At 36.4% G+C, this 19,034-nt stretch overlaps 1 protein-coding gene across 1 annotated transcript; it reads right to left on the reverse strand.

Moving 5' to 3' along the window:
- Nucleotides 1–1,574: 1,574 nt before the first annotated feature.
- Nucleotides 1,575–13,494, reverse strand: LOC139727193 (plancitoxin-1-like). The gene is made up of 7 exons (XM_071638152.1): nucleotides 13,369–13,494; nucleotides 12,900–13,083; nucleotides 11,685–11,757; nucleotides 11,074–11,235; nucleotides 10,265–10,462; nucleotides 8,860–9,089; nucleotides 1,575–1,694 (listed from the first exon to the last, which is right to left on the reverse strand). The coding sequence occupies exons 1-7, from the start codon at nucleotides 13,479–13,481 to the stop codon at nucleotides 1,575–1,577; spliced, it is 1,080 nt and encodes a 359-aa protein (XP_071494253.1). The 5' UTR covers nucleotides 13,482–13,494.
- Nucleotides 13,495–19,034: the final 5,540 nt, after the last annotated feature.

The raw sequence follows: 19,034 nt of genomic DNA on the forward strand, positions 1-19,034 counted from the left end.
TCACCTGCACCCAAAACATGCTAAACGAGCATCTTTTAACATAAGCCAAAGATAGAGTGCCAAGAATGAATAAAAAATACTCAAGGTCAGTTCAGTGCAATTCACAGTCATATCAGACATCATTCAGTATCTCTAGCTGCTGGGATATATGGCAACGAGTGATGTTAAATCATAAATGAATCTAATGTACTATTAGAATAAGATAGAATCAGTTGTACATCATTACGGTACAAGATTTCTTCCTCGAATTTGCTTCGGCTGTTTGTTTGTTGTTGTTTTTTTCTTTCTTTCTTTTTGCTGAATGTGTAAGAGCAACTGTTATCGCCATGCGTGCTATAAGAGACACAGAATGACTTTAATATGGGAAAACATAATTATTTAAATCATTCAAAATAATCATAAATCTATTGCATTATCTACTTCTTTATCGGGGCACATTAGCTAGACTAATAGATAAAAAGGGTAACACTACTAGATTCAATAATTATTGTTCGCTTCCTGGAGTAATTGAATTTTGTGACTTCGACAAATCAGTGTGAGCCTATAAGCGTCCCCTATTTGTATTTCTTCCTGTATAGTCTTGATCATACACTGATACAGAATATGTGTTTGTTAGTGTTTTTATTCTCCTCGTACTCCAATATCAGGATCTGTACAGGCGAATGTTACGTTTGGAAAGTCTTTTGATAATCGAAAGGTACGACATGAGTACATCAGACAAGTTTCCATTACAAGACACTATTCATCATTCTTTACCTTCATTGTATCACACTCATGTGAACGACATAAAGCATTTGTACAGAGATTTCATATTGCACAACAGAAGTACGAAACTCCGAAATGACACTATTCTTTCTCTACTTTATAAACGTGATAAATACAACACTAACAACTGCACCTTTTATCATCTGACACCAATTCAACGATTGAATGAACTTTTATTACCGCGTGTGTATTCTATACACTTATCATCTATCACTTCACACTGTCAAAGCAATGGTTAATCATCAACCAGGATTTAAAGGGCGGTGGCATATACTGAAATAATTATACTCATGTTTATTTGAATAGCAGGAATAAAACATTATCTATCACAAATACAATGTAGAGCCTACATAATGAAAAGTAATATGACATCGAAACATCTCCATCGCATCTTAAAATGTGCATCGTACATATAGTTTTCACTTGTAATTTTGTTTTCGTGCAATGAAGATTTTGTTGTTGTTGTGGGGGGGGGGGGGTAGATTTACAAAGGACATTATAGGCATGAAGTCACATTCCACAGCGTCGATGTTTCAATCCCATGGCCACTGTTGCAGCCGTTCACAATCTACCACTCCTTTATGGGATAACAATAATGAAAGTGAATAACTGATGCTCAACGACCAGATTATAAAATAATGTTCCCGAAAAATGACGCTTCAGAATGGGATCGCCGGTGTATAGGTGCTATGTGAAAACCCGCCATGGACCATTTATTCCTTATGATTTCTACAATGTATCACTCCTTCCGAATGATGCAAATCGTCATTATGACGTCACTGCCTATTTAGCGTACTCTTCAGAGCAGGTCAGGAATGATTTAGAGAAGCGGGACAGCGGGAGAAGTCGGCAATCAGAGTGTTGTAGGCGAACCAGACAGCGGGAATGTTGAAGCATACGGTGCCACCTCCCCTTTCATACTGGCTTTTCTGTTTAAACACAAAGACACAAATTACTTGCAAAGCAGGCAACGAAACAAGCGACAGGAATGCTGATATTAACTGATATTTATAAGTCATGTTTTATCATATTGAAGAAATTCCAATTATTAGCCTCTTTTGTGCTGCATTTATTCTATAATGACATTATTATCTGTGCTATGTAAGTATTTACTTTTTTAAGCTTAAAATAAGGGGTTTGGTGTCATAAAATTTTATGAATATGTATGTATGATACATGTACTCATATTTGAACATGTAAGTATTTGCGTTTTATAACGCTTAAAATACGGGTTTCGGTGTCATTAAATTTATGAATATACATGTACTCATATTTGAATACACTCTATCATTTATTTTAAACGGGCAGATTTTGCTACAACAGGCATTTCCCATAGATACCTGCCCGAGTATACTCCATGTACTCGGGACTAGTCTTCAACGGGTTGACACATTTATTGAGTGTTTTTTTTTTTTACCAAGTAAAATTAAGTTTGATGGTATAACTCAATTTTTGTATCATTTTGCAGCCAATCTATTTTTTCCCTACGCAATCTTAACAAAACCCATTTATATTTACATTTTCCATGAATTTTAGATAGATAGCATATTCTTATATTTGCTTTACTGTACACACAGAGAAATTACGGTTCTAATTTGCACCCTAGAGGGTGCATATCGTTGTAACACCAGCGGCTCCATTTAGGGTTCTATTTTTGGGGGTGCTTATTTAGCACCCTATATTTAACACCATATACGGTGCATATTTGCACCCCTCCATTGGGTTCCCTTTCTGCACCCAATGGGGTTCATATCGTTGTAACACCAGCGGCTCCATTTAGGGTTCTATTTTTTGGGGTGCATATTTGCACCCCTCCATTGGGTTCCCTTTCTGCACCCCATAGGGTGAACAAAAATTCAGGTGCAAATTTGCACCCTTTCTGGTTCATATCGTTGTAACACCAGCGGCTCCATTTAGGGTTCTATTTTTGGGGGTTCTTATTTAGCACCCTATATTCAACACCCAAAAAGGTGCAAATATAGACCTCTATACAGGGTTCCTCTTCTGCACCTCATACCTGCACCCATTATGGTTCATATTGTTATTGTTGTAATTTTGCACCCTATGGGGTGATAAAGTCACCGCAATATAGGATACAATACCATTTGCACACGTCTCTATATAGGGTTACCTTTCTGCACCCCATATGGTGAAAATTATAACCTTTTCGTTAAAACCAAAATAATTATATACTGGATGCCTTCACTAACTTCACAAACAATTACCTAAGGTCTACTGGATGCCTTCACTGACTTCACAAACAATTACCTAAGGTAACACTCCAGACATGACGCAAAATAGCATGCATAGATTTACACACAGTTTCTCAGTCAATTAAATCCACATTCTTTCGAAAACTGAAGTCAGAGACTTCAATTCAACAACAAATAGAACATAAACATGATGAATACAGTGCATACTTACATATAAATTATTAACATTTTAATATATGTTTCATGGAAGAGGGACAAGTTAACAGCGATTTTCTTTTTCATGGTTTACTTTAAAGTGAACATCAAATATACATTGTATTTCTCCAAATTCTAATACGAGATGCATATTTTGTCATAAAAAGGGCAATGTAAATCAAAAATGTATGAAATTTGGTCAGTACATTGAATAAGAAAAAAAATATTCGTTCTTTCCATCAAATGATTACTTTTTCTTCTTTTAAAGGAAGTTACCACATTGAAAAAAAGCACTAACTCTTTTTATTTAAAAAATCCCTGAAGCTTGTGCAGAGTAATAGTGAACTATGTGACAAACATCTTTCACATTGTCCTTCTACTTCTAGAATGGATCATAGATATGTACCTTGAATTTACCGGTACATCTTAAGGTAATCAAAAGCACCTTTATGACGCTCTTAGACATTAACAGCGATATGTCAACTCTGATTTCTCGTACACAAGTTATTGCCAAAACAATGAAGGGTATGGCAAAGTTCTGTCATATATATTTGAAACTCACTACTTGTACTGACATATTCCATCCAATTCCAAGCTTGAGAGCTTGCGAATGTGCCTCATTATACAATTAGTATACTTCACATTTTGTTTTTCATATACAATTACACCAACGATAAGAAAGGTGAAAAAAAAAGAATCAAAAATGAAGAATGCACATCTAAATTTGGTTACTTTTTTATGCACACAGCTAAAGATATGTCCCAGTTATAAATCTTGGGCAGAATAGCACATCTGAAAACACTTTTCATTGCATCAAATTAACATTAACAATTCCACAGAAAATGTTACCTCAGAAAGGGAAAATAAGGTTAACCAATCAGTGGTATGGCAAACTGGACATAAAGAGGAAGGAATATGTCTTGTGAGACAAGTTTAAAAACAATTTTTTTTTGATATATTGTTTTTTTTTTTCAAGCGATGGAAACAAGAAGCACATTGTACTCAGTAGACCATAAATATAATTACACAATGTATGCAGTTTAGCCCCAACATTCAAAATATTGTAAAGAGCAGTCGATTTTTCACATTCATAAAGCAGGCATTGGTATTGGCACCATCACAAGCACAATGATCAGAAGCAAAATATATTATTATTACTATTATCATCATTATTATTACTATCACTATTATTATTATCATCATTATTATCATTATTACTATTACCATCAATATTTTACAGAGATTTATGATCATGCATGAGAAATACCTCAAGTGTTGATGTTACAGTCTCACAACTCTTCCAAACATTTCAACACTTAATTTTCACCAAACCTTACACAAATATATCAGCACTTTATACAAAGCTTAAAATTATAATCAGAATCAAAGGGCAAGTCCACCTTCATATAGATCTACATGTGGATTGAGTGAATGCGCAGCAATAAGCCAGTCCGGAGATAGCTCATGTGCACATAGGTACAACTGACCTTTCATTTTTCTCAGTTGGTTAGGCACTTCATTCAATTCAAAGTGACATAATGCAGCAGCTTGCCCACCATAGCCATTTATGGAACTCATATTCAAACAAAGAATGAACCTAACCAGTGTAGATGAAGTGACCAGTATGGTTCGTCAATCAACACTTAGGGAATCATCTATCTTATTAAGTGCTGTTTTGAATATGTTAACAAACTTTTTGTGTGTGTTAACATTGCCAAATACCAGGCTTGCTGTCAAGTGGATGTACTGGCAGGCACCATTTATAAGGATTCATGAATAATCCTAGCATTACAGATGCTTATCTCAGTGAAATAAAAAAAAAACCTGTCTCTCGGTACAAATAACCTTTTTCAGCACATGCTCACACTGGTACCCCGAACTGGCTTATACTATTAGAACACATCAGTAAAAAAAGTGAAAAGTGGACATTCAGTTCAAAAGTTAATAATCTTTAAATCATTTGTGCAATCGCAGCAGAGTGAGAAGAGTTTATGATGTCACATGCGTAGAACAATTCAAGGAAAACCTAAAGAGAATTTCACATTTTTTTCTTTTAGGAAAAACATGCACATTTTCTCAACAAGTCATTGACGTATGTAAGGGCAATGATAATAGTTTCTGCCTTCTTAAAGAGTGAAGTCCAGTGTTCTTTTATATGCAAAAAAAAAGTAGATATGATATGTTGAGTTTTCTCAGGTTTTGGAACAAACTCTATTTTTCAATCCTTATATACATAAAGGGTTTGTGAGAAAATCATGCTTTTGTCAAGTGTCACAAAGCTACTCCACTTATGACATTGCATTGCCAGAGATAGCCCAAAATTGACATACATTGTGTGGCTGTCTACTACATAAAACAGCAGGCGACTTATTTTTTTGTTTGTTCACTACTTAAATAATCAATTCAAAGTGTGCATGTGTTGTTGAAGCACTGAGGCTATCGATGGTGAAGAAATATCTAAAATGTGAACAATACAAGCTAACCCCATCTAGTATGAAATGATTATAATGGAAAGCATAATTTGAGTATTTCATATCCATTAGCAGATTCATATTTTCATCCATAATCCCCCCTCCCCCCCCCCCCCCCCCCCCCCAAAAAAAAAAAAAAGATAAAAGTGAATAGAAGTCAAGTTCTCTTTAGGTTGTGATTAAATTTGTAATTTGCAAGTTCGTTCTCTTGTATTTTTCTATTATATATTTCTTTACAGTATTCTTGTAAATATTCAAGGCCAGTGCATTCTAAGAAAGGGAATAACCTGACAACAGTTTAGAAGACAGAATAAATAGTTATCGTTATTTATGAAATGAGAAATTTTCACATATATTTTGCAAAAAAAAAAAATGCTAATCTTCATTTCATGGAGTGGCTTCATGCTCACCCTCGGCTAAAAACAGGGAGGTGATTACTTTCTGGATTAAAATAGAAAGATGTTTCTAGAGCCGTGGTGTTAAGCAATTCTAATGGGGGGGGGGGGGAGGGATTCAATGTGACCCGTCTCAAATTGTATATGGTTTAAACATACATGACATATGATATAGGAGTCTCATTATTATGCCTCCGCCCTGAATGGTGCCGGAGGCATATGTTTTCAGGTTGCCTGTCTGTCTCCCGGTCTGTGCGGATGTATTTACGGAAAAATTGATGGGCTTTCATCAAACCTGGTTCAGGGATACTACATAATGCTGATGATCTTATTGGCTTTAGGACTATATCTGCTAAAAGTCAAAGAAAATTTAAAAATAACTTTTTTGCTACTTCTCTTGTCAGGGAAATCGGTGTACTCGTGTGTACTGGTTGGTTGGCGCATTCAGTTGGGTACAGCAAGGTTTCATCCTCTGCTTTCACAGGAAAGCCGACTCCCAACTTTTTGTTCTCGTAGTCAAGGTATATCTGCTCCTCTGCTTCAGCAACCTGCAGCTTGGTCTTCATAGCTAATCTCATCTTACGCTGCATAAGTCGAAACTCCTCGAGCTCTAGTTTTTGATGCGTTTCTATAGCAGCTGCTTCAGCTGCCAAATAGTATGCCCTTCTGGCCATCACTCTCAGAAGAACTAGCATGGCTTCCACACTGACTCAACGAGGAACCAGGATTGACATCCTGAACATCTTCCATCTCCAGCTCTGGCATCCTATATGGCTCACCAGTCTCTCGAGGTTGACCTGCATCACTCATCCTGAAGACCATTATTGAACTTGATGCATAGTGAACTCGATAAATAATCAATCAAACACAGGTCCCTTTGGCCCAGTATGAGACCAAGCTAACACCATGCATCAGCATGGATCAGCAAGGTTCAACCTGTAATTGAATAAAACAAAGTTCAACATACAATCAATATTGGAATATCTACCTGCTAAAGTATGGGATCAAGACAAGTAGTTGTACTTCTGAAGTGATTTACCGTTTACATACCTTGTTTGTGTGACTTATTGTTGTATTTATTATTATTTTTTTATTTATGTCATGTCTAGCACATGCAACTTCTCCAGTAGATATTATCTAAATTCACATATCGTGTATCATTGCTTATGCTCTGTGACTATGGCATTGCTAATTTATAACACACATTCTATTTTCATTGATAGACAACAAGGAGTCAAGGCCAACCTAAATTTTCTGACTTCAATCTTCATACATGTCTTAAATTCTCCTAAATGAACCAGGAACACTATTTTTCTTCATTAGGCACATCATACATGCCTACATCGTTCTTTCTGTCAACTTCACAGAAACCAATATCCAATTGAGCCTCAACTCGGCTCAAACGTAATAATTCCCATTAACGAAAATGATGCGACTATATCCGGTCACCTATTTAAGTACGTACCTTGGTAACTGCGTCCAGCAGCCCCATACGCATAGCGTAATTACGCTATGCGTATGGGGCTGTTGGTCGTAGTTAGTACCTTGGTTGAGGCTTTCCGTATTACCGTGCACTTTCATTGACTTATTCGCTATGCTTTACTGTATGTATGATGGCACTTCTGACATGTAAGTACACATGTACCTCCATACAACTCTTTCGCATCAGTTTTCACCACTCAGCATTCTATGAGCATAATTCACACATATCATCATCGATTACTGTGAAATATTTTCAACGGAATTACAGTACAATTATCTACTCACAACGTTTGGCTCATCAAAAAGATTAATTCATCATCCCAACCTCACGGTCGTCTGTCCATTTCAAACGAGGAACGTCAGTAGTATGCACGTACGTACGTATACCGCGCGACCAACGGCGTGGCGTGCGCATGCGATTTTAGCTTTGCCATTGACCAAGTGCTCAACGGTCCACGCGTGCACGCATAATACGTGTAGTCTATGATAACGTCATTGAAATGATATTCTTGATCCCGGTGCCAGAAGAAAAAACAATTGTTTAATTATTCAAGTAGTATTTTTTTTATTACAGTATTACTGATGACACTGTTACTCTTTAACAACGTGTAGTTATATTTTCAAATAAAAATATACGATAATATCCAAAAATAGTGTGGCATTTCAAGCAAACACCATTCAACACCCACATGTCAGCTTTCGGGAAAGACTATGGAATGGTTCCAAATTCGAACCCTTAAGACTCGGCTCCCTTTAGGGTTCGGATTTGCACCCCTACATCCATCCCGAACCCTTTAAGGTGCCACTTAGTTAGATTTGCTCGTAGGGTGAAAATAAGAACCCTAATAGAACCCTAATTTCTCTGTGTGTATGTTATCTCATATTTACTTTATATCATTTTTACAGGTACCTTTTAGTTTACCTTTTATCTTTGCCAAGAAGGTAGACTTGTTTGAGGGTTTTTTCATAGCTTGAAATTATTGTTTTAGATTACTGTAATATCTACTTGTATGAATGATGATTGTGACCATGTGCAATTCAGCCTTTGTCTGCTAGATATGATTTTAATAAAAACCTGTATTGAATTGAATTGAGTAATACAAAACAGAAGCAGAAGACACTGTACTTCTATCTTCCTTAATCCATGTATTATCCGTTTATCTCTTTGCACAAAACTCTAATCCTTAGAATTTCTACCGTCATTTTTGTCCCCTGTCTTTTTAACTCCCGCTGTGACCGCATATTAACAAAAGCATGAGTTGTAGTAACAACTCATCATTGTTTATCATTTTTCGTATACACAGCTTGAATATACGCACATTTAATTTGATTACTTACAGTTCTGTTAATGTCACCGATGCATGTCCACTGCTTGTGCTCGCTGATTGCCCATTTAGAGCTGTCCTTGGTCGAATTGAAACTCAGCACGCCATTAAAGGTGACGTGCTCAACATTTTCCACCTTGTACTCGCCGGTGCAGAAAGACGGCAGCTTGTTCCTCGTGTTTCTCCACGTCTCGGCATACATATCGTCTCCCAAATCTGGTGCCACCCAGTTCGAGTACAGATCTGTGGCGACCATATTATAATCGTTTACTGGTAATTTATCTCATTTGTGATGACAAATCAGGTTATGGTTTTGGAGGGAGTTTGGGAATTATGCATCGTCGCACCAACGCCATCGGCAATGTAACAGCCTTCTATTAGCATCTTCGTTTGATCCGTCTGGTTCGACAACTTAATCATCAATGCCTTTGTCATCATTTCCATGATTGTTATCAGTACTGTTTTAGATCTGATCATTTCCTCAAAATCATTGCCTAGTGAGTTTATGAAATATTTTGTATTCAAAGAATTTTATTATGATTTGAGAAATATATGTACGAATTTAGAATTACAAAGACCACGTACAAATTTTAAGAAATGGAGTTTATCAATAGGGGAATCACACGGTGGAATCAACTTCCTGTACATATAAAAGATAAGTCATTTGCTGGATTTAAGTTAAGTGTTTAGGTATAAGACAGAAATGGAGTTAATTTATGAAAAATATTTGATGGATAAAGATATATATGATGATGATATTTAGTATTATGTTATCAGTGGACGGGGGAAGGGAGAGGGTAAACGTTTGGTGTTTTTTGTTTGTACTTTCTTGTATTTGTGTATTTTTTTTTGTTATTTTAATCAATGTATTGTATTTTTGTTTTTCTTGTTTGATATGTTTGTTATTGTATAATGTATGATGATGTATATAAGAACAGCCAATGGCTGAAGCAGGTTTCGTGCTAAAATAAAATAAACTGAACTGAACTGATTGTTTTCTTTATATACAACCGATGCGATTTAATTTGTCGACTTTCTTGGTAAAGCTAGTAACGAGGTTTAAGATTTATGCATGTCACAATCGCTATTATCACCATCATCACTATCAACATTGATATCATTACCACTCCTTCTGTTCGTCTGCTCTTCCGTGGTAACAATTATCATTTGCAACGAATTTTTATCCTTTGGGCTATCGATTGTTTATGTGGATAAATCTTAATCAATCGTCATTAAATTAGTTACGACGCTAGTCATGATAGATCTATCCACCTAAAAATGTCTTCTTTGACCTGGTAATCCACTCATCAATTTCTTATCCATCAGTTATCATCATCATTAGTTTTGTCACTGTCGTCACAGTTGTCATCATGCTACTTTCATTGTAATCATTCTTCTCGGTTGCAAAATAGTTTCACCTTCATTGAACTTGACGAACTTAGCATAACTGATGAAGGCTTGTCCACCTGCAGAAGTCAAGACAACCGAGCTGTTCCAAGGAGCGCTTTCGACGTGGCGCCCCTCGGTGACCGAGAGGAGGTCGTGAAATTTCAGGCGGAAGGCCTGCGGGATGTTTGCGTCGTACACCAATGGGTTGTTGTACAAAAGCTGGTGAGCTGTGGGAGAAGTTTATCGAATGATAGAAGAATAATATCAAGTAATCTGAAGAGTACTGACGGGAAGACATTCTTTTTAATATCAAAAGGTGACTTTTACTCAAACAAATCGATTTGCAGATTTCTGTAACAGCTCGTCTTCTCGATTTCTTGTCCTTAAGAAATTCAGTTCTAATCTTATCAAGTCGTCTTCTTCACTTGCAGATATCCAACATTCCGATGCCTCGTCTGCTCTGTGAAGTTACCGTTCAGATACTACATTGGTAGCAGTATTTTCCTTCTTCTCTATCTTCTAATTGCTCACATCAAAACATCGGTTGAGAATAATCGATGCATTAAGCATTGTTAAGTTGCCACTATAGTGTTCAAGATAACGTAATGTCCCTCTCATTCTCAACATTAAAGTGACCATAGAAATTTGCCATCAGGATGACTTCAATGCATTGTTGTATTCAATTTCCCACAAGTGAAAGTTCAAATTGTAAGGGGAAAAAGAGGAGGAGATACAGTAGTGGTAACTGCGGCTATGTGGTACATAGTCCTCACAAATACCAAATTAGCAGCACCAGCACAAGTAGTCAAATGAGTGTATGTAAAGCCTTTCACATTACCAACTTTGACGAACTCTGAAGTCTTCATAGAGATACACAGCATGGACTGGCCATATGTCTCGGCGTTAGATGGCCACACGTAACTCTGATCAGAGTTATCCGGGAATTTCGGGACGCTGTGAATCAACCAGAATCCCGATTTCTGATCGAAAGCAAGGTCACCTGTAAGAAGAATTGCTTGCTAAAGCTATCAAAGTAAATAGCACACCTTAAAAGATGACAACATCCTTGCCAAATCTACAAAATAAGTATAGCAGAGGGGCGTGGTCGCTAAGTCGTATCATATACCAAATATGATTTAAGATGGACACCCGATAGCTTGTTAAGTTGATAACGTGCAATGCTTGGAGTTGACATTTAGATAGACAAACTAACTGAATTAGTAATGAAAGTTTTGTTGGATTCTTTCTATTCATAAGGTATTGTTACTGGTCAACAAGCACTTGAAAAAATCCAATTATGACCTTTAAGTATCAGTTTGTGTATAATCATTCTAATATTTCACGCATTGAATGTTTTAGCCTGTATTGATTCCAAGGTGAGATTCCAAAATGCTGGTTCATTCGGAGAATGACATTGAAAGAAAATGTCAAGATGAAACTGGTCCCTACCTTTCGTCTGTCCCCCACGTGAGTAGGTCTTTCCATTAGGAAACGCGTCGTTGTACATTACATACACAACATCCTGTGAAATAGAAACATATAGGATGAAGGAAAGCGGGAATAGACAAGTAGATCACTTTCAGACACTGCTGCCAAGATTATGCACATCAAACGGCATGGAAAAGCTATGTTATATTAAATGTAGTCTTTATGAACTTTAATGTGTTTCAGGTGACAAAAAGTGATTAAAATATGGCGAAGTCCATTTCGGAATCAAATATCAAGATTGATATGAGTATGGGCCATTACTGCGTTTTTAGGAGAGAGATGGATCGAGATTGTTTAAAGCACATTAGCACGTATGTATTTCAGAAAGTTTTCTCTTTCATATTGGGTCGACAGGAAAAGGAAATGTGTTTGGTTATTCCTGGCCATGCCCCACCTCTCAATTACATTTGAATGCGATTCAAGATCTGAAATAATGATGGCAGTACAGACATGACATGCCTCAGAGTAAAGCATAAACAATATTTTTACCTAGACTTTACATTGATTTCTTATTTTGATTGATTAGAATTGATTGTGTTTTATGTGACCGCTAAGGAATCATTTAATGCTTATAAGTAACCAGGACAGGACCTGCAGCTTTAAGTTCCCTCCAAAGGACTATAAACATAGGTAAATGAGGACAAAGTGACTTGCTATAATTTTCGAACCATGGACCTCGTGACTGGTAATCTGTGGTCTAATCCATTGAGATACAAGAAGTCTCCTGCGAAAGTGAAAACGGAGATTGCGTATGCATTTCCAAATTCTCGATCATTTCACAAAACTTGGGCTTTAACCATCACAAGAGCATCGCTTAGGATTTCTTTAAACGTTTTAACTTTTCTAGCTGCATTGCTGTCCGTGCTCAAGACAAAATTATGAGTGCTTGTCTACTTGTTTGTTTGTTTGTTGTTTGTTTGTTTGTTTGTTAGTGAACATTTCTGCAAGGTCTATAATTCAGGTTTTTTAATTGCTTAGTTATCCGTAATTGTCACATATGCTACCGAATACAAAATACATTCATTTATTTCATTTTATTTCATTTCCGACGAAAGTATACAATATGATACACATTTGCATAATTATGAACAAAGTAACATTAATTTTGTTGGCTTGAGCTGAATGTATCTTGAATTTGACGAGGGAGAGTCTGTATTTATGAGAGAAAAGTTTTACCTGACTTTGGTGATTCTTGTAAATTTGCTGCAGAGTTCGGGCCACAGCCTGGTTAGTGTCTTTGAGGGAGACCGTGGACCGCGAGAAAAACTGGCTGTTCACATCCATGTACATGTGAGCAACGCCCTCTTTGATGAGCGGGTCACTGCTCTTTGAGTCACGAGGTAGCTTGTAGACAATAAACCTGAAGTTTTAAAGAGGAGTAGTTTGAGAATATACTGTTCTCTCCTTCTCCTACTTCCTCCATGTCCTTCCCAATCTTTCTCTTTCAGTACACCAGAAATCCTTGTAAATTACTATCAATCTATACCATTGCTAGATATCCAATGGTCAAGAGGATGGGCGAAGTCACATAAACAGCTGTCAAAGCTGTGTGTTTAATGTACATAGGATAAGCTTAGATAAAACTGTCAGCAAATCTAAGATGAAATACTAGAATGTCACACAAAACGAAAGTATCTGAACTCACCAGTCTACAGGGTTACCACTGGGATCCATGCACGTAATCTTGCCGTCTCGACCCGGCAACCCGGTTGCCAAGACAACCAACATCACACAAATTGAAGTTTTCCCCTTCATCATGTAAATATGGGATCTCTTTTCGCACGTCAGAATGTTCCCAAGCATGGAATGGGAATGAAGGAATTGGGCTCTTCGGATAAACGTGCCCCCAACCTACTGTATCAGGATACTCTTGCAGACGACACGGTCACGGTCAAAGCTCTTCGGCGACTGGGAACATGACGGAAGTTCGTATCAATATTCAAGCACTGCAACTCACGTGACAAGGTATCGAGTTTTAAAAGCATGTTTTGTTATCGCTAAGTGTTTTCTGCACTTACTTCATGACCAAACTTTCCTTTCTCCTTCTCTCACATAAACAACAAAAGGAAAGATCTCGATCCATAAAGCTTTTTATTTTTTCCAAAGTCACAGCCATATATTCAACGTGAATGAGGTAAGAATAATGTGACTATTATGTACTGTTTTCAGTCGTGTAGAAGGAGGGTATGACAAGGATAGCATCTTGGATGAATTTACGTTCACGAAGCTCAACCGTGCCATACACGTCATGGTATTGTGACTGATCCTATGTAACAAACAGTTAGTGGCCCTCGTATTCTTTTACCTCTTGTATCATTCACAATATGATTCTTTTGTTTTGCTCATTCGTTGGACCCCCCCCCCCCTCTCTCTCTCTCTCTTCCCTCCTCCCCCTGATAATTATCATTTTGTTCTTTCTCACACGTACCCTGATAAACACATCTGTGGTAAATTTCCAAAGTCATTTCAATTCATTCAAAGTCATTGGATCAGATACCATTCAATGTGTTGCATTCTGCGCTGTAAAACTTGGTAATCTGGGTTTGCGTGAATATGACAAAATTTTCAGTGTGTTAATATTTCTCTTTTCCTTTGCTTCGTTCGAATGGCTGCTATACATGATATCCCTTCAGGACCCTTCTAAAAAGTCTCCGTGATTGAATGATGGACTGGATAAACAAGCTGAGTTTTGTTTATCCCACGTGCAATGATCCCATTAGTTAATGAGTTAGGCTTACTCTGCAAGTCTGAAAGTGAAAATTTTATCAGTTTTCATCTCATCTTTCTCTTCTTCTCTCCCCTTTCCATTTCCTTTATTTCTATATTTGTGCAAATATCTAATATAATATAATATAATGCAACATAATATGATATAATATAATATCATATTATATATTATATAATATCACACTATATATATATATATATATATATATATATATATATATATATAGTGTGTGTGTGTGTGTGTGTGTGTGTGTGTGTGTGTGTGTGTGAAAGGTGTGTTTTCAGTTGCTAAACCCCTGGGCCGTCGCATCTTAGTAGTGTGTAGGTGAGAGTAAGGAAGAGGCAGTTGACGTAGCTTTTGAATCCTCACAATATTATTTTACTTCTCGGGCTTTCGGGCCCTGCCCTTTATCAAGACTGAGGATTAAAGAAATTGGACAAAATACAGAACATGATATAGATATTGTATACAAAAAATAATGATGATCAAGACAATAGTGAAAATGATAACGACAATGATAGAGGCAGAGACAGCAGAAAATAACAAAACTAATAGGAGTGTATATATGCGTCAATCTTATATAATATAACATATATATACCTACAATCACAAACAAGCATACATAATTATGAACACGTACAAACACGTATAACTAAACATTTGCGCACACACATGTACATATAGATACAAATATGTACGCACATATACACTTTCAAATCTCCACACACTTTATGAAGACAGGTAACCATAATTATGTATATGTATATATATGTATGTATGTATGTATATGTATATATATTATACATACATACATATACATATACATGATTATGCTAGAGTTCTTTGGGGGGTATTTTGGGTTATGCTGTAAAACTTGATGATCTGGGTCGGCTTGAATAAACAAGATTAGTTTTGTTTATCTCATAGCAGTACGATGCTTTCATTGGTTAATGGGTTGGAGAGTTTTATTAGTTTTCATCTCACCTTGTTTCTTCTCCTGTCCCTTATGTCCATTTTCTTTATTTCCATATTTGTGCGTGCAGACTCATCTATACATATATATACATATATACATAAGGTATACATATACTATACATATACATATACATAATACATGTACATACACAGACATCCACAAAATAACCAAAGCAACACACGCGTCTACCAAAAAGACTATAAAATATGTTTATTAATTTCTTCTCGCCATTACGCAATTCTTCCACTATTGTTAATATGTTTGTGAAAAGATCTCTATACTTAACTGCCCGCCGCCATCGTTTATACTTTATATTCGTCAGATATCTTTTCAGCACGTCCAATCCAATTATGTTCATTTTACATTATACCATAGCTTGTACTTTCATCTTATAAGATGACAAAGGACTACGTTAAATTAGATGACAAAAGACTACGTTAAACACACCAGCATACGAGTTGCAAAGAGACATTACATTTCAAATTCAATAGAATCATGCAAGGGGCAATCAGGAGACGTGTGGAAATCATTACAATACGTACTTCCCAAGAAAAATAGATTGTGTGCAATCACTCAGATTAAACATAAAGGTAACGATGTGAGTGATAAGAAAGAAATAGCTGAGTTATTCAATTCACATTTTGTAAGTATTGGCAAAAAGATTCAAGGTAACATTAAAATCAGTTCAGATAAAGATTGTAATGATAAGCAAACCACTCCAAATGCAAATACAAACTTATTCCATTTCAGTGAAATTTGTGAAAGCGAAGTTTCAGATATTATTAAAACTTTACAAGTAAAAAAAAAAGCATGTGGACTAGATAACATACCTGTATCAATAGTGCAGCAGACAGCATCTTACATTGTTAAACCATTAGTTCATATCATTAATTTGTCTCTCGCTCAAGGAACGGTACCTGTGCCATGCAAGTTATCTAGAGTAACTCCAATATCTAAGAGTAGGAGACAAATTAGATCTGGGAAACTATAGGCCAATATCAGTTCTGAACGTGTTTACAAAAAAAAATTGAAAAAATCGTTTTCAGACAATTATCATGGATACCTTAAACAACACTCATTATTATGTGAAAATCAATTTGGATTTAGACCAAAACACTCCATAGAGTCCATGGAGACGAAACTTACAAATGTAACACAAAATTGGGCTGACTGTCTCGATAAAGGGGACGTAGTTGGAATACTTACCCTCGATTTTCAAAAGGCATTCGACACTGTTGATCACAATTTGTTGCTTTCCAAACTCAAACGTCTGGGGATTAGAGAAATATCACTAAAATGGTTCCACAGTTACTTAACGAACCGGGCACAATGTACTGTAGTTAATGGTATATCGTCTACAATGCAACCGATCGAGTGTGGTATTCCACAGGGTAGCAACCTCGGCCCACTGCTCTTTGTTATATACGTTAACGATATGTCAACCTGTTTGAAGGGTTGTAACATCTCTTTGTACGCCGACGACACGTTAATTTATGCGCGAGGCAAGAATGCAAATAGTGTTGTCGATACGTTGAATAGGGAACTTTAAGTAGTTGATGTATGGCTTAATGGTAACAAATTAATACTGAATGCGAAGAAATGTGAATTTCTGATGATAGGTTCGAGGAAACGAATCAACCTAGCTTCCGTTCCAAGCGTTTATATAGGACAAAAACAAATTCAGCGAGTACGAAAATGTAAATACCTAGGGGTCATGTTAAACGAACACCTGGACTGGACTGCTCAAACAGCTGTCAAACAGAATCTGTTATCAAAAAGGTGAATAAGGACATTTATTTACTTAGGAGGATTAAGACTTTCATAAATCAAAAGGTTGCAATGGTGTTTTATAAGTCCGTAATTCAGTCTAAATTTGATTATTGTGATATTGTCTGGGGGACTATGGGGATAGGGCTAAAGAACAGACTTCAAAAGCTACAAAAACCGTGCCCTTCGAATAGTTCTGGGCGTAAACTGGGAATTTCCCTCTGAATCTATATATCGTTAACTGAAAATTGATAAACTTGAAATTCGGAGGAAAAAGCGAACTCTTTCTATAATGTATAAGATCGCACATGAAATGTTAATGTTACCTTATATGTCATTTGTAAACTTTTTCAATTTAAGAATAATGAGTATAATCTTAGACACCAAATGAACAATTTTCAATTACCAAAAGTTCGTACTGAATTAAAAAAAAAAGAAGTTTGTCGTTTAGTGGGGTAAGACTTTGGAATAGTTTAACGAATGAGATAAAAGGGCTTGGTTGGAACGACTTCAGGAGACAGGTGAATAATTTCATAACGTTAAATATTTGAGTTTAGTAAACACCGGAGATTAGTATAGATAAGTGGGGGGATCAGTCTACAATTAGCTGATTTCATTTGTGTACCTTATATGACAATTATCTTAAACTTTGTATAATTTCTGATAATCATATTCTGTACATATTTGTAGGTCTTAAGTTTTGTACTTTTGTTATGCTGTGCTGTTTTGTTTTGTTTTGTTTTGATTTGTTTTTGTTTTTACTCATTTTCAGTTATGTAACTATTGTATTGTACAATTCATTGTGTATCGTGTATTTTTAATTCACGGACTGGCTGAAAAATAGCCTCCGGCTGAGCCCGGTACCTTGACAAAATAAAATAAATGAATGAAATGAATGAATGAGCATCATACCATACAGAATGTTATACAAAGAGGAAAAGATAGAAAATAAGACATTAGATCATTATCATTTCATTCGAACGTCATAATGCTTTTCACTTTATTTAAAGATATCTAAACATTATGTTAAAGAGATCAGATTTTGTGTAGGCCTACCCACTTTTATTACAATCACTCAAATTTACAAAGTGTTTGCAAATAAATCAGAGATTACACCACAACCAATGTAGGAAAATTCATGCAAACAAAAATGATTTAACTGTTGCCTGACATTGAACCTTTGAAATACAGCACAGCATTATGATAGCCGCATTCATTTCTTGGTTGTCTTTAGGACGGACATCGAGAGACGTGCGACGTGTTTTATCAATTCTCTCTTTGTGTAAGCAAATACATTGTAGATATTGCACCATATATCATACCACACTACTGTAATATGCCATAACCTTATCGCCATACACAACTGTACTCAATGATAATAATGATATTATTTGCCCAGGGTAGCCTCTTCAGTGTTGCCACTGCTCCACCAGATGGCCCTGCCATTGATATTACCCTAGCGTTGCCAGGTACCCATTTATTCACCTGGGTCGAGAGGGACATGGTGGGTAAAAACATCTTGTCCAAGGACCTACATGACCTAAGTACTGGGCGGGATTCGAACTCGTGGGTCCTCCATCGGGAATCGGGAGTCTTATCCACTATGCCATAGCGCCGCCACCAACTTGTATTTTCCTATATACACAATTTATCATTTCACAGTGCTGCAACGATGAAATAACCTAATCGCCGCGTTCAACTATGCGCTAGTATAATTTCTCAAGACACCATCGTACTTCGCATTACTACAGCGATAAGAAATATCCCATCACACTGTAATTGCATTTCTCAATCATTAATTGGATATGAAAGTGGTGTCAAATGCCAACATAATAATTAT

The sequence above is a fragment of the Diadema antillarum genome, unplaced genomic scaffold, assembly GCF_040938485.1.
Source record: "Diadema antillarum isolate AM-2024a unplaced genomic scaffold, OU_Dant_1.0 seq00000122_RagTag, whole genome shotgun sequence".
Lineage (NCBI taxonomy): Eukaryota > Metazoa > Echinodermata > Echinoidea > Diadematoida > Diadematidae > Diadema > Diadema antillarum.

What these genes read in the sequence shown, in the direction of transcription:
- LOC139727193 (XM_071638152.1), bottom strand. Translation starts at nt 13,481, where the DNA reads ATGATGAAGGGGAAAACTTCAATTTGTGTGATGTTGGTTGTCTTGGCA. An exon ending in AGTGGTAACCCTGTAGACTG is followed by an intron (nt 13,084 to 13,368) that starts GTGAGTTCAGAT and finishes TTAAAACTTCAG; the next exon opens with GTTTATTGTCTACAAGCTAC. An exon ending in GTTCGTCAAGTTCAATGAAG is followed by an intron (nt 9,090 to 10,264) that starts GTGAAACTATTT and finishes TGGTCGCCACAG; the next exon opens with ATCTGTACTCGAACTGGGTG.